The sequence below is a fragment of the Fistularia commersonii genome, chromosome 23 (assembly GCF_037954325.1).
Source record: "Fistularia commersonii isolate RoL2024-O1a breed Wild chromosome 23, RoL_Fcom_v1.0, whole genome shotgun sequence".
Lineage (NCBI taxonomy): Eukaryota > Metazoa > Chordata > Actinopteri > Syngnathiformes > Fistulariidae > Fistularia > Fistularia commersonii.
The window spans coordinates 14,736,131-14,750,368 of record NC_141306.1 but is presented as its reverse complement, the minus strand read 5'-3'; the positions used below and the strand labels follow the sequence as shown (position 1 = coordinate 14,750,368).

At 51.9% G+C, this 14,238-nt stretch overlaps 1 protein-coding gene across 1 annotated transcript; it reads left to right on the top strand.

The window, feature by feature from the left end:
* Nucleotides 1-962: 962 nt before the first annotated feature.
* Nucleotides 963-13,459, top strand: fech (ferrochelatase). Its single transcript, XM_086170530.1, has 11 exons — nt 963-1,163; nt 4,412-4,502; nt 5,403-5,522; nt 6,062-6,210; nt 6,691-6,825; nt 9,286-9,392; nt 9,734-9,832; nt 9,922-10,029; nt 11,547-11,711; nt 12,052-12,111; nt 13,057-13,459. Exons 1-11 carry the CDS (start codon nt 1,121-1,123, stop codon nt 13,192-13,194), a joined length of 1,215 nt encoding a protein of 404 aa, XP_086026656.1. The 5' UTR covers nt 963-1,120; the 3' UTR covers nt 13,195-13,459.
* Nucleotides 13,460-14,238: the final 779 nt, after the last annotated feature.

The following is a 14,238-nucleotide window of genomic DNA, read 5'->3' as shown; positions in this document are numbered from 1 at the left end:
TGTACGGTGTCGAAACGACTTTCCCCGTATAGCGAGATTCCCACTTTGCTGTCGGCGGTGCATTGGACATGTGCCGGTTGAAGAGTGTCCAACATTGTTACCGATGAATGTGAACACGGTGCAATAAGACGTTTGAGTGCAGCTTGGTGTGCAACTCACAAAGTGCACGTGCAAGGATGAGTGCAAATCAAGTGGCGATAGACTTTACATGCGCTGTGGTATCTTCTTTATTCATGTTTTAACACATTTCCTCCAATTGGTTTGCCATTTGTTTGTCACTAAGTTGATGGGACAGGAAGAAGGAATTGTTCTTGGAAAATACATCATTGATTAGAATGTCTGAGGCTGTTTTTCATTGCTTGGTTCAAGATATCTGGGTAGGAAATAGTCAGTATTAGAGTATTAGAGCAAGTAATAATGACGTCTGGATCATTGAGCTCTGCATGCAAGTGACACTTTAAACACAAACAAGCATCACATTGGATTTGGAAACATTGAACATGTGACTGGAGTATGTGCAAAAATGATGTTTTTTATTTTTCCGCATATAAATGTACACAACACACTGCGATCAACCAATCGATCAATCAATTAATCAATAACGCACACACGGTCCCTGGTGTGGCTGTAACGTCGGTGTGACGCACTGCAACGATAAGGGGGGGGGAATGTCAAGTGCGATAGCGTAAACAAGATTAAACCGGATATGTATCAATGTTGCCACAATAAAAGCTTAAAGGTAAAGTCAGAACAAGAGAGAAGGAAACGCTAATTCACCTCGAGGATGACGGCGGTATAAAACACCTCGCCGTGGAAAGAGATAACTAGAACGAACATTAGTTTTGGTCGGAAAAATTGAGCTATTTGTTTGTAAAAAGTGTTCCTCTTAAGTCCCGCCAAAGCCTTGGCTCGGGCGGAAAGAGAAACCATACCGGAAGTAGGGGAGTTCAATTCCGTATCTTGACGGGGTTGTCGGGTCGCCAGCCGGTGAAGTCAGTTGGAGGAATCTGGCCGTCCGAGGCGGTGGGACACCCGTGGACCAGCCCGTGGACTGAACGAGTGCCGCCGCTTCGTATCAGTGTGACAAGAGGTTTCCTCTCGCCGGGAAGAGCGGAAGATTATGACGATGGCAGTCCTGGGCAGCGCCGCTCGCTTAATTCAATGTAAGTCGGACTATACAGCTAAGTTAGCCCGACCGGAGGTGTGTTCAGAAAGCCTTCATCGCAACCCTAACCCCTCAGTCGAGTTCTGCCGACTGAACCCTTGCCGTTTGTGGTCGGTTTCAGTCTATTTTCAAGTGGCGGTGTGCAACGCCGGCGAAATAGTTTCACGTTGAAGTCAGAAACACGCCGGTGACATTGGCGGTTCTCAAAGGAGCGTCAAGCTGGACGCGATAGGCACGGATCATTTCCGGTCAGAATCTGCGACCAAAAGTTAGGGCGACAACTTTTAAGCGGCGCTACCGCACATCGACGGTATTAAGGCGGCGGCGGGAATCGTTTGCGACCACCTCGGGTTTAAGTCGCGTCCACGCTGACGATGCTCTTTTATCCGATCCGTTGAACGCGTTCGCTAACACTTTATTTTGCCCCGTTCCGAGTAGCGCTTCCGCCGCTAGCCGAGCGCTCCCGCACGCTGCTCTCACACATTGGAGGCTTCGCTTCGACACTCTTGTTTAAAGTCCGAATTATCCGGCACCTTTGCTACTGCTGGGAAAAACAAGGTGGAAAGTGTTGCGAGGAAACCAAGCGGGTTGGAAGTTTGCTGTCACGGTGGCGGAGCGGAGTTACACAATCGCTGCGTTGCAACTTGCGTAACGGCCGCGGCCCCCTAGCGGCCGGCGCGGGTATTGCAGCTCGGATTATGAAAGCGCATCAAGACGCGGCGGCGGTGAAAAGCTGCCCGGCGGCGGCGGGACCCCGGGGGGGGAAGAGGACCGGGGGGGTCCTCCAGACCCGGAGGCCCGTCCTGGATCACACGCCCCGCCGCGGTGCCTGCATGCCGGGACGGTGCCGCTGGTGATGGGAAGGTGTGCTCCAAGTCCAGCCTCCATGAGCAGGTCTGCTCAGGGCCGACGACCTCGGCCCTTCAGGGTCTGGAACCTTGGCCCCTCAGGGTCCAGATCCTCAGCTCCTCAGGATCTAGGACCTTGGGGGTTTGCCAGGTCTAGAACCTCGGATTTGCCGGGTCTAGAACCTCGGGTGCGACGGGTTGAGAACCTCTGCTCCTCAGGGTGGAGAACCTCTGCTCCTCTGGGTTTAGAATCATTGCCCCTCAGGGTCTTGAACCTCGGCCCCTCAGGGTCCAGAACCTCGGCTCTGCCGGCTCAAGAACCTCATTTCCTCAGGATCTCGTACTTCGGGGGTTTGCCGGGTCTAGAACCTCGGGCTCCTCAGGGTCTAGAATCTCAGCTCCTCAGGGTGGAGAACCTGTGTGGTTTTCGTCCCGGTCGTGGAACGGCAGACCGGCTCCACCCCCTCGATGGGGCCCTCGAGGGGCCACGAGCGTCTGCCGTGACGGGTCTACATGTGTTTTGTGGATCTGGAGAAGGCGTTGTCCCGCAGGAAGTCCCGTGAGAGTCGGCCTCGGCCGGGGCCGCCCTTTGTCGCCGGTTCCGTTGATAACTTCTGCAGACGGAGTTTGTGGGTGCAGCCGGGGCGTCGAGGGGATCCGGTTCGGGGGCCGCAGGATCGAGTCTCTGCTTTTCTCAGGTGATGCGTTTCCGTCGGCTTCATCGGACCGCGATCTCCAGCTCTCAGAGGAAGGGTTCGCAGCCGAGCGCGAAGCGGCCGGGAAGAGGATCGGCACCTCCAAATCGGAGACCGGGGCTCAGCCGGGTGGAAGGCCCCCTCGGGGTCGGGGAGGAGGTCCTGCTCCGGATCGGTGCGGCGTCTGCGGCGATGCCGACTCTTTACCGGGCCTGTCGTAATGAAAAGGGAGCCGAGCCAGAAGGTGAAGCTCCCCTTGTACCTCTGGTGAGGTGAGGTCACCTACGGTCACCGGCTGTGGGCGGCGCCCTGAAATAACAGGAGCTGCCGAAATGAGTTTCCTCGGCGGGGTGTCCCGGGAACACCTCGGGGTCCCCGCAAAGGAGCCGGACCATGTGGCCGGGAGAGGGAAGCCTCTCCGCTCCGGCTGCTGCTCCTGTGACCCGACTCTGGAGAAGTGGGAGAAGATGGATGGAGCTGTTTACATCCATCACTGTAACTTCTCACCTCAAAATACCTTTCTTGACCATTTTCGACTGTCCCTGCATTTTACCAAGCCTATCTCCCCATGTTGCTGCCGTCCTTCCAGGGCGTGGAGGTCGGGGCTTCGGCCCGGCAGCCAAAGAACCCTGGTTGGATCTCCTCATGGGGACCTTTCTGTCTCCCCGTGTCTGCTGGGTTTCCTCCCAGAGTCCAGATGGCCGGACGGAGGGCTTGATCTCAGTGGTCGAGGGAATAGAAATCGAAATGGCTTCGTTCATCACATTCGGTTCTGCGGCACATCGTCGGCTCCATTTGAGCACCCATGGGTGCACCGTGCACCGTGCACGCCGTTATTGTAGTATAGTTGCATTTGTGTCTTATCTCTGCAATATGCTTTCCTGTCAAGGCTGTTCTATCTTCATTTCAAGACCGTTGAACACTGTAACGGTGAGCAACATCATGAGAGTAAAACATCAATGTAAGTCAGTGGGTCAGGTCATGTGACAGATAGGATGTGGACATAGGACTTCTTTTCCCGCCTTGAAAATGAACACACTGGAACACATCTGCTGCTCCACTAGAGTAAAAGCAGACATCAGATTATTTTTTTCTCTAAAACGAAGCAATTCTCCTGAAAGACAGTCCTCTGTGGTGAGTGACGTGCATCCACAGATGATGCATGGCGTCTGCGGAGGAGCTCGGGCGACTCCTCGTCGAGATGATTCCGACAAGAACTCCGCATAGTATGACTCCAAAATTGATCTGGACGATCCCGGTAGAACAATGGACGAGCGCGTTTCCGGTCATGTGGTTCGTTTGAAGGGAAATGGTTTCTAAAGCCCGTCTCTGAAGAGCCTTTTCACACACGGTTTCACCGCTGGACGTGTGTGACAAGAGACCAGAAGCTTCTTCTCCCGGTCATCACCAGCGGTGGATCTACGACGTCACAATTCTAGAGAAGTCCAGAAACGTGAGGGGCCTCACACTGAAGCCGGGGCGCCGGGGGTCAGATGAAGCGTGTCACACGCTCCACATGGGTGGGGGGGATTTTTAATGGCTTGTTAAGGAACTAATTGGGTAGTTCACATTCGTGTGATTGATTAAATCACATTTTAATCGCGTCAACATCCTTTCAGGCTTCGTCCGTATGGAGGATGGTTCTACATGTTGCTAGGAGTTTCTGTGGGTAAATCAGTGGGTGATTTCCTTTCCTCCTGTAGTTGCCAGGAGCAGCATCAGCCTCGGCACCAGAGGACGCTCCACCGCCGCTGCCTTGGCCCGGACTGTGGCGCCAGATACCCAGGAGAACAGGTGACACACACACACACACACACACACACACACACACACACACACACGACAAACAAAATGTACCCTCGTAAGATGACTTGCAAGTGTGTGAAGTTTTCTGGGATGTCTTACTGTCCTGGGTACATTGTTTTCATGACCCTGTGAGCAGAGGATGGATGGATGATGGATGTCTTGGTAAACCCAGCAGATGTGATATAGAGCCAGAAATGTTTGTGTTTTTAATTTTGAGTGGAGCTGAGATATTCTTGATAAACTCCAGTTTCTTGGTGGGCTCCATCAGACGTCACCAACAGGTTCAAACTTAAACCTGACTTTCAAAGGATACCTTGTTGTTTCCTTTGGGATTTTGTTCAGTGTTTTTTGAAGCGGGGGTTTGTACTGACTCCTAAAAAAAATTCTTTACATTTAGAATAGAGCATCAGGGACTGAACCTTCATGTACTGGAGATAAAATGTGGATAAGCGGGAGTTTAATGGTCAGCCGTGACTGGAATGAGTCACCGCTTCCATTTGGAAGCCTAACTGTCCGGCCCTTCAGATCCTCAGTGTCCATCCGGTCAGTCAAACCAAAGAGTTTGTTTTGGTGTGCGGTGCGTTGCCTGTCCGTCCTCCTGGCTCCCAAAGAGAACCTCCACATCTTCATCTGGTGTCTCCACCAGACCTCCAGGCTGCTCCACCCTTCATCTTCTGCATTTGTCTCTCATCTCCAGCTGTTCCAACCTTCTTGCACACATTTCTACTCACGCTCTCCTTTGTTCTCCCTCCATACTTCAAATCCTCTCCGTTCTTTATCTCTTCTCCCTGTAACCTCACACACACACACACACACACACACACACACACACACGTGTGTACCCTCGTTTTGCTAATTGTTGCATCTTTTTATGGCTCTCCTTTGCAGGAAACCCAAGACGGGCGTTCTGATGTTGAACATGGGAGGTCCTGAGAAACTAGAAGACGTGCACGACTTCCTGCTGAGGCTTTTCATGGACACCGATCTGATGAAACTCCCCGTGCAAAAGTATGCAGTGCGCACACACACACACACACACACACACACACACACACACACACACACACACACACAAACCGTTTGGTTAGTTAGAATCTAATGGGAGACGTCTTCCTGGCCAGGAGTGGGGAAGGTTCTCCCAGCGCTCTGTTTCACAACGGCCGATGCGAAACTTGGTCACGTGCGCTGTCGACACGTGTTGTGAAAACTGGAAGTGTTTGCGTCGCAGGGTCGGAGGGTCGGAGGGTCGCAGGGTCGGACAACCCCCTGAGAGCCAGGTGACCGGCTCTGCTCGGCCGCAGGGCTCCGGCATTCTAACCAGGGAATTATCTGGCAGTCACTTAAAGTGCGGAATATCAAGTACTTCCAATGAAAGACAGAGAAAAACTTTATTTGATGAGATTCAGCCACGGCTGCGCCGAAGAACGTTTCTTGGAAACGAGACGGAATACGTCGCGACGGTTTTGGAGTCTGGATGTAGGCGGGTTTATTTCTCTTATGTTTTGAGCGAAATAAATGAAATGGGGTTCCATCCCTCTGTCCGGCAGCAAACTGGGCCCGTTCATCGCCAAGCGGCGGACGCCAAAGATCCAGGAGCAGTACAGTAAGATCGGAGGAGGCTCGCCCATCAAACACTGGACGTCCATGCAGGGCGAGGGGATGGTGAAGCTGCTGGACGAGATGAGCCCGGAGACAGGTGGGCGCCACAGGCTGCCGGAAGCTTCTGTACACCCACAGCGGCGCGAGAAAGGCCTCAGGAAATTTCAATTGACGTCGTCGAGCGCAGAGTTACATTACGGCGGTTGAGGAAGTTCCTGAGTGTGACTCCAGCATGATGGTTCGGTTTACATGTTGGAAAAAACAACAGCTTCACATGAGTTCTCTGCTGTGTGTGTGTGTGTGTGTGTGTGTGTGTGTGTGTGTGTGTGTGTGTGTGTGTGTGTGTGTGTGTGTGTGTGTGTGTGTGTGTGTGTGTGTGAGATAGCGGCTCAGTGAGGGAGCGGTTCTTCACACGCCTTCAACACGCCTCCTTGATAAGACGTATCTCGGGTGTGGGTTTGAAAGTGGCGCTCGCCGGTTGTTCTCTAAACCTTCAAACATGTGACGAAGCTCCTCGCCTGTTTCGATGCCCCTCTGACCTCCGTCCGTCCGTCCGTCCGTCCCTGTCTCTCTCCAGCTCCTCACAAGTTCTACATCGGCTTCCGGTATGTTCAGCCGCTGACGGAGGAGGCCATTGAGGAGATGGAGAAGGACGGGGTGGAGAGAGCCGTGGCCTTCACTCAGTATCCTCAGTACAGCTGCTCCACCACAGGTCAGTCCCAGCAGAGCCGGAGCTCAGGCCTCGTCCGGCTCTCCTTTTCCCCGTCATTTAACGCTGGGTTTCAAAATAAAAAGCCGGTGAGTTTGTGGAGCTGAAGAAGCAGGAGCGCCGGGCCGGTCCGGTGAACGGCCGTCAACATGTCCAAGCAGCCGCGACAGCGGGCGTGGGTAGCCTGTGGCTCGGGGAAAATAATCAGTCCTTAAATATTAGATATCATGATTTTTTTTTTTAATACATCTCCAAAGTTGAAGAGAACGGTGATCATGTCACATTGAAATGAATCTTCTTCGGTTCTTCTGCCGACGGCGATTCATTGAGCTTTTGCCGCGCTGAGGTTCAGGGGCCAAAACTGGTGGAATAAACATTTTAAATGGCTGCTATTTTGCAAATGTTCAGCAAAGTAGTCATTTAAAAAAAAAGCGAAACAACTGGAAAAGAGGTATAGAAACATGTGCGAGGAGGCTGGAACGGGTGGAGATGTGAGCGCACACAGGGATGGCTCGTGGTGGATGTCCTGGATGTTCTGGAGGTTCTGGAGATAAAGTCACACTGAGGGGTTTGGATGTGGACAAAGCAGGGAGAAGGTCTGGGGAGAAGGATGACAGGAGGGTCATGGATGGATGGATGGATGGATGGATGGATGGAAGAGGACAGGATGCGTGAAGAGGAGGCCGGTTCGTCGAAGACGGAAGAAGACTTACAGGTTATCAAGTAAAGACGAAGTCGGTCCAGTAAACTGGGTGTGAAACTGCAGCCAAGCCAGAAGACGTTCAGAACAACGGCGCAGAAATAAAGCGGGCGAGATGTTTTTCCACCATTCTCTCCTTTTTATTCAGGGATTTTGTTTCTGTGAGACCTTTCTTGACCCGTGAGAGGTGAAGGGTGGACCCTCATGTTAGCCTCTGATTAACCCCTCACACACACACACACACACACACACACACACTTGAGTGTATTCAAAGAGGCGCAGTACTTCTGATCTTGTCACCTGCTGCTGGTTTCGCTCATCGTACCGGAGCTTCCACTTGAAAATACTGACAGGAGAGATTGTTTGCTGAGCAGCAGATGGTTATTTGACTTGTTTGCGACTCTGTTGCTTTATTATTTTACTCTCCTGTGAATGACTGGCCAAGATGCAGCTCCTCGCTTTGGATAAACAAATAATGTGTCTGTCTCTTGAAGGGTCAGCTCTCTGAAAGCTCAACTACTTTACTTTGTGCATCTTCCGAGACATGTTTGAACATGTCAACGTCCTCCAGACTCTGAAAGCACATTTCGGGCCGAGGGGGTGGACGGGTGGTATCCCGGCGCCGTCGTCGTAGCCTTGACCTGGACACAGATAGAGAAGTTCTTCAGAGCGTCCTGAAACAGGAGCTCCTGCGCTCAGAGAACAGGCTCATGACTCTTACTTGACTGCATTTGTGGAAGGAGCTGCTCATTAATAGGAAGAGGAATCAGCACATGCAGTCAGTTGGACAAACAGAAGAAAAGCGCTCCTGTTACTGACAGTGTGTCAATAAACAGAAACACTGCGTGAGCCGGCGCGACCGCTTCTGCAAATGCGGTGACACGACAAACTACTGCAGCACTGCAGCGACCGGGAGGAAGAAGAAAGATGTTCCTGTCAGTAAATGGCGTGGAAGGTTAAAGGCTGCTGTCAGCTGAGGTCCAGGCTCACACAGCCATTCCTACTCTGCTTAAAGGTGAACGGGATAGAATTGGAAGGCTCGGTGCGTGCGTGCGTGCGTGCGTGCGTGCGTGCGTGCGTGCGTGCGTGCGTGCGTGCGTGCGTGCGTGCGTGCGTGCGTGCGTGCGTGCGTGCGTGCGTGCACGGTCGTTGGTTCGCTCACTGCTGGTAGGAAAAGCGTCTTAGTGACACTTTCCCGGTCGCCGGGGAAAAGCTTTTCCCGTAGATTTCCATTCTCTGAACAAGTTTAACCTGTGCTCGCTCGTATTTACCGCCAGCAAGGTCACGTCTCTTCCTGTCTGAGAAGTCGAAAGCACAGGAAACGGCAACAAAATCATCTCGAACACCGATCTTTTTATATTTCCCGACGTGTTTCTTTGCTTTTGTACAAATAGTCAGGAGCATGTGTTGCCAGCCAAACAAGTAGGAGTAGCAGAAGTCTTCGGGGTCTCCGATGTCCTTTGGTGCTGCGCAACAGCAAACCTCAATGTGTCCACGTGCAAATCTTCCCACTTGTATTTAATTCTTTCCACTTGGACGTCATTTGATATGAGCTCTTAACATGCCGGTCCTGCTGCATGTCTGCATGTTGACCTGTCACTCATCTACTTTGTCTGGTTAAACACACTGTAGAGACAAAAATAGAAAAAACCCAGAGCCAAGGATGAAGTGTCATTTTGCATAACACACACACACACACACACACACAGTGGAACATGACTGTTAATAGAAAATCATGTTTTCTTACCTTTTTGGTTAAACAGGCAGCAGCCTGAACGCCATCTACCGTTACTATAGGAACAGAGGAGACAGGCCCAAAATGCTCTGGAGTGTCATTGACCGCTGGCCCACACATCCACTGCTGGTGGAGGTAAGACACACACACACACACAGTTGCTAGAAGAAAGTGTCTTAAACTTGTGCAGGAGCTGCTCCTTGTGAAGGTGTGTCCATGAACGTGGTTGATAAAATGGTCTCCATTGAGTTTTGCTCTCCGTCGCTAAAGAGCGTCCTGGTCCTCGCCGTGCCAGCGCCTCTTCTCTGGCTTCAGCAGAACAAACATGTAAATGATGTGGAAATAAAGAGTTTGGCATCAGGTCGTCATGGCAACCCTCTAGCATCATCTCAACACGCTCGGGTGTACGTGGGAACCGAGGACTCGCCCGTCGTCGCGCTCTTATAATTCACGGCTCGGCGCCTGTGTGCACGCAGTGTTTTGCGGAGCACGTCCACAACGAGCTGCTGAAGTTTCCAGAGGAGAAGAGAGACGACGTGGTCATCCTGTTCTCGGCCCATTCGCTCCCCATGGCTGTGAGTACGACTCAGGGCCGGCGCGGAAAGTAGAAGTTCAGGTAGCCGGAGCTCAGTTAGCGGCCGGTGACGCTAACTTCTCTCTGCAGGTTGTAAACAGAGGAGACCCCTATCCTCAGGAGGTGGGAGCCACAGTCCAGAGAGTCATGGAGAGACTCGACCACTGTAACCCTTACAGACTCGTGTGGCAGTCCAGGGTGAGTAACACTCACACACACACACACACACACACACACACACAATTGTCAAGATGCAGGGTACACGGTCCATGTTGATGCTTAATGTCACATGGGAAATTGACCATTAGTTCTGAAAGGTTCTGATGTGAACGGACGTTGTCAACCTCAAGGACGGGAAGATGATCAGAATTCAGAAAACACACATGGAGGTCAGCAGAAGATAAATGGTCCTTAAATGGTTCGTTCAAACTCTATTTGGATGAAGTGATAATCACGTCAGTCTTAATCCATATTGCTTTTCTCTTCCCAGACTTTCTGAGTTTAGTTTTCTGCTGTTATTTGGTCTTAATATTCGAGAATATTCGTGACCAAGCGGGACGCTTCTGCGGTCCAGATTTCCTTTCAAGTCGTGGAGACTTTGGTTGACCTGGTTTATGAAATGTATCTCCCCGTAACTGGGAATACAAATCTCTTCTAGCAAACATCGGAATCTATCGTTATGGACGGGGCTTGTCTGAGAGTCATAGTCAGGCTCAGCTCAACCCTCATTCATTCATTCAGCAGCTTGATTTGAAGTGTGTGTGTGTGTGTGAGAGGGTGAACAGTCAATGGCAGGACGTCGGCTCCAGCCTGCAGGAGAATGAACATCTTTTTTTTTCATCGCCTTGATTTCTGTTATATTTGAAGTGACTGACTTGACCTCAGGAGCCTCAGCGTCAGCTTGTTGCCCTCCGACCTTTGCATCGGCACAAACTCATCGGGTTTCACACCCCAGAATCAGGCTGTTTTCCCTCCGTCCAGCAAAAATGTTATTTTTACGGTTATTTTACCGGAACAAAACGTGACAATCAGCAGTCACATAAAATGTCCTGTGATATTTAGAGTGAATGTATTTTTCTGTTCCCTTATTTTTCCTAAACTCAGCGATGGAGTCGCTTGACTTGTCTGCTTCTAAAATGAAGAAATGTATTTTAGGCACTGATAATGTGTACGTGTCTTCAAAGAGGCCACTGCTTGGAAAGGCTAGTTTTCTGACCGAAGTTACATCGAGCTGTAAAAACATGGTCATCGATCCCGCCGTCGGTGAATATTGTTTTTTTTAAATTGACCACAAGATGGAGCCGCCGTCCTGCCTAACGGCGCCGCGGAAAAGATCCCCGACCAAACACGGTGAAGCTGTCCTTTAAGTCTGAAATTAAACACACTTCACCTTCCCTGGTTACCTGTGGCTTTTAGGATTGATTTTAAGATTTTATTGTGACGTCCCGCTGCCGGGACCGTCGGATCAGAATGATGCGAGTCCTCGTTCCTCGGGGTCGACGGCAGATTCCTTTTCGGATCGAACGGCACAGGTGACGGTTGGGTGGGTTTTGGTTTTACTGCATTCACACCGGTGTGTGGAACACGCTGGGCCCGATCCGACCGCCGTCATGTACTGAAGTTAAACCGGAGCGCTGAGGACGACGGCCGCGGTTTGAGCCGGGTTCCTGTGGGCGGCGGAATGAGCGGGTGTGGTTGTGTGTGTGGGCCGGCAGGTGGGGCCCATGCCGTGGCTCGGCCCCCAGACGGACGAGGTGATCAAGGGTCTCTGCGAGCGAGGCAAGAAGAACATCCTGCTGGTGCCCATCGCCTTCACCTCCGACCACATCGAGACCCTGCACGAGCTGGACATCGAGTACGGACAAGTGCTGGGAGAGGAGGTAGGAAGCCTCCGCTTGCCTTCCGTCGCCGGGGTCTCTGCACGCAAGCCTTCGCCGTTCCTTCCGCGAATCTTAACGCACGCAATGAAACGCTCCGCCGCTACATCGATCCGCGGCTCCTCGTCGTTCTGTGGATCAAAGATCGGTCCGTTACCGATCCTCTCAGTGAACCTCCTCAGCTCAGAGTTTTATATCTGTGTTTCTTCTAAACATGGATTGAAGAAAAAAACAAAGTGAAAATAAGATTAAAATCTGCGATGCCCGAATCCCCTCCTCGGGGAGCGAAGGCACGGATCTTTCGCAGATCAGAAGTGACGGCTTTCTCTTTTCTCCTCATCAGTGCGGCGTCGAGAACATCAGGAGAGCAGAGTCACTCAACGGCAACCCTCTCTTTATGAAGGTGTGTTTTACACACACACACACACACACACACACACTAGTGCACACAGCCTTCAATCAGGACTACAACTTCTTTACTTTCATTGGATATATAAAAGGTTTAAAGAGCGTGTGTGTCTGTTCCAAAGCGGGAGGGAGGTAATGGGAGAGGACATGGAGGGCGGGAGGGAACCTGAAAATGAAACGAATAAAGTGTTTAATGGAAAAAAGAGAGGGTGGAGTTACGAGGCCTTGGATAGAGAGGAAGTGCAGCTGAGGCTCGTGTTGGAAAGTTAGTGAAGTCCAGGCTGAAGATGGTCAATAAATGGATTTCCTCCCTTGTCCTTCATTTCCCTCCGTCTTCCTCCTTCCCTTCGCTCTTCCCTGTCTTTCTTCTTCACTCCATCCCGTTTCTGCATCGCCTCCCTCCTTCGTCTTCTGCCCTGCAACCTTCCTCACAACAGCCCGCTCCTTCAGCCGGTGTGTGTGTGTGTGTGTGTGTGTGTGTGTGAGAGTGTGTGGGGTTTATTAAAGGAAGGGTGCAGATCAATGGGAACCCTTGGCGCTGACTCCAGTAGAAGTGAGCGGCCCAGCTGGCCGCGCTCAGAGACCTCGCCGGTCTGAATCTGAGCCCCAGTGCAGAAATCAATAGCCGGAGGATGATTAGTCGGTAGTTACTGAAGAATGGTTTCCTCGGTCCGAGTTTCTCCGCGAGTAGCATCGCCCGCCGACGTCCGCCAGCGGCGGCGACCGCAAGAATCCCGACCTGAGTCAGAAGGGTCGGTCGCACGGACCGGTTTTTGGTGAATCCTCCCGTTAGTCCACAGGACGCTGTGCCAATGTGGCTTCTCACCATCTTCCTTTTAGTTCTACTCACCCCTGTTCCACCTCAGGATTCCTCGAGGTCCACGATACGGCTCCGCCGTGGCGCTCCGGACCCGCTGACCGGTTCTGTGTGTGTGTCCAGGCCCTGGCCGAGCTGGTCCAGTCCCACCTGAAGACCAAGGAGCCGTGCTCCCGCCAGCTGACCCTGCGCTGCCCGCTATGCACCAATCCAACCTGTGGAGAGACCAAGGCCTTCTTTGCAAACCAGAAACTCTCATAGAAACAAGTGTGTCCGCACGCACACGCACACACACACACACACACATACACACACACACACAGTGATACCCTTCCTGCAGTTTTTGCTGTCTGTGAACAAACAGAAACAAACCATTCAGATGCACAAGAAAACACACACAGTCTTTCCAGCTCGTGGCTCGGAGCAGCTCGGTGCCGAACCGTCACCCGGAAAAGGAGCTCCGGCTGTAAATCTGCATTTGGGAGTCAATGAAAAAGCAACATCCAGGATTGGATGCACAGAAAAATGCAATTTTCAGATGATAAGAGCAGCGTGGAACACGGTCACCGGTAAACCCCTGAAGGATTTAACATTTTGATTGACGACTGAAAGAAATTGTTCAGATCATTAACAAGACACGGAACAGATAATAGTTAAATTATTTGAAAAGCAGGTTCCAGGCAAAAAAAAACAAAAAAAGAACCCCCCCTCAATGGCTGAACCAGGAAGACGGCAGCCGGAGACGGACTCCGCTCTGCAGAACCTCATCCGAGACACGGGGGGAAAAAGTGTTGCACTACTTTTTCTGTTCCCCAACAGTCCCCTCGCTTACGTTCCCCGAAACCAACGCCCGGCGCCCCCAAACCCCCGCGCTCCCCCTCCTCTCGCTGGTGCTGCTGCAGGACAACCACCAGTGGTGATGACAGGAGACCATGTAGAACACCTCCTCCTTTGTATTTGCTGCGCTTCTGTTGCATGTCAGCGCCAGGGGAACGGGGACGCTTAGAAACTACCGGCCGCCATTCCTGGAGTTCCGTCCGCTCACGGCTTTGAGTCATTTAGGAGATGTAAACGCTCTCGCTGCCAAATAATCCTCCACCGCCATGAAAAGATGACCTGTCGGGCGCTCACACCGGGACGTCTCCAGTCCGAAGCCGGACGCAGACGTCTGGGCCGGACCTCCTCTGGTATGAACACCGTCGTTTGTCAAAAGCTCCCAAAGCAGAACGCCATCCGTTCTTACACTTTTCAGCGGATTCGGATATTTACAAAAAACCCAGTAGATGCTGTGTAACGCTAACAAAT

Coding starts and splice junctions, on each gene's coding strand:
- fech (XM_086170530.1), top strand. CDS start 1,121: ATGACGATGGCAGTCCTGGGCAGCGCCGCTCGCTTAATTCAAT. Junction 4,503..5,402: donor CCAGATACCCAGGAGAACAG/GTGACACACACA, acceptor TCTCCTTTGCAG/GAAACCCAAGACGGGCGTTC. Junction 11,712..12,051: donor GACAAGTGCTGGGAGAGGAG/GTAGGAAGCCTC, acceptor TCTCCTCATCAG/TGCGGCGTCGAGAACATCAG.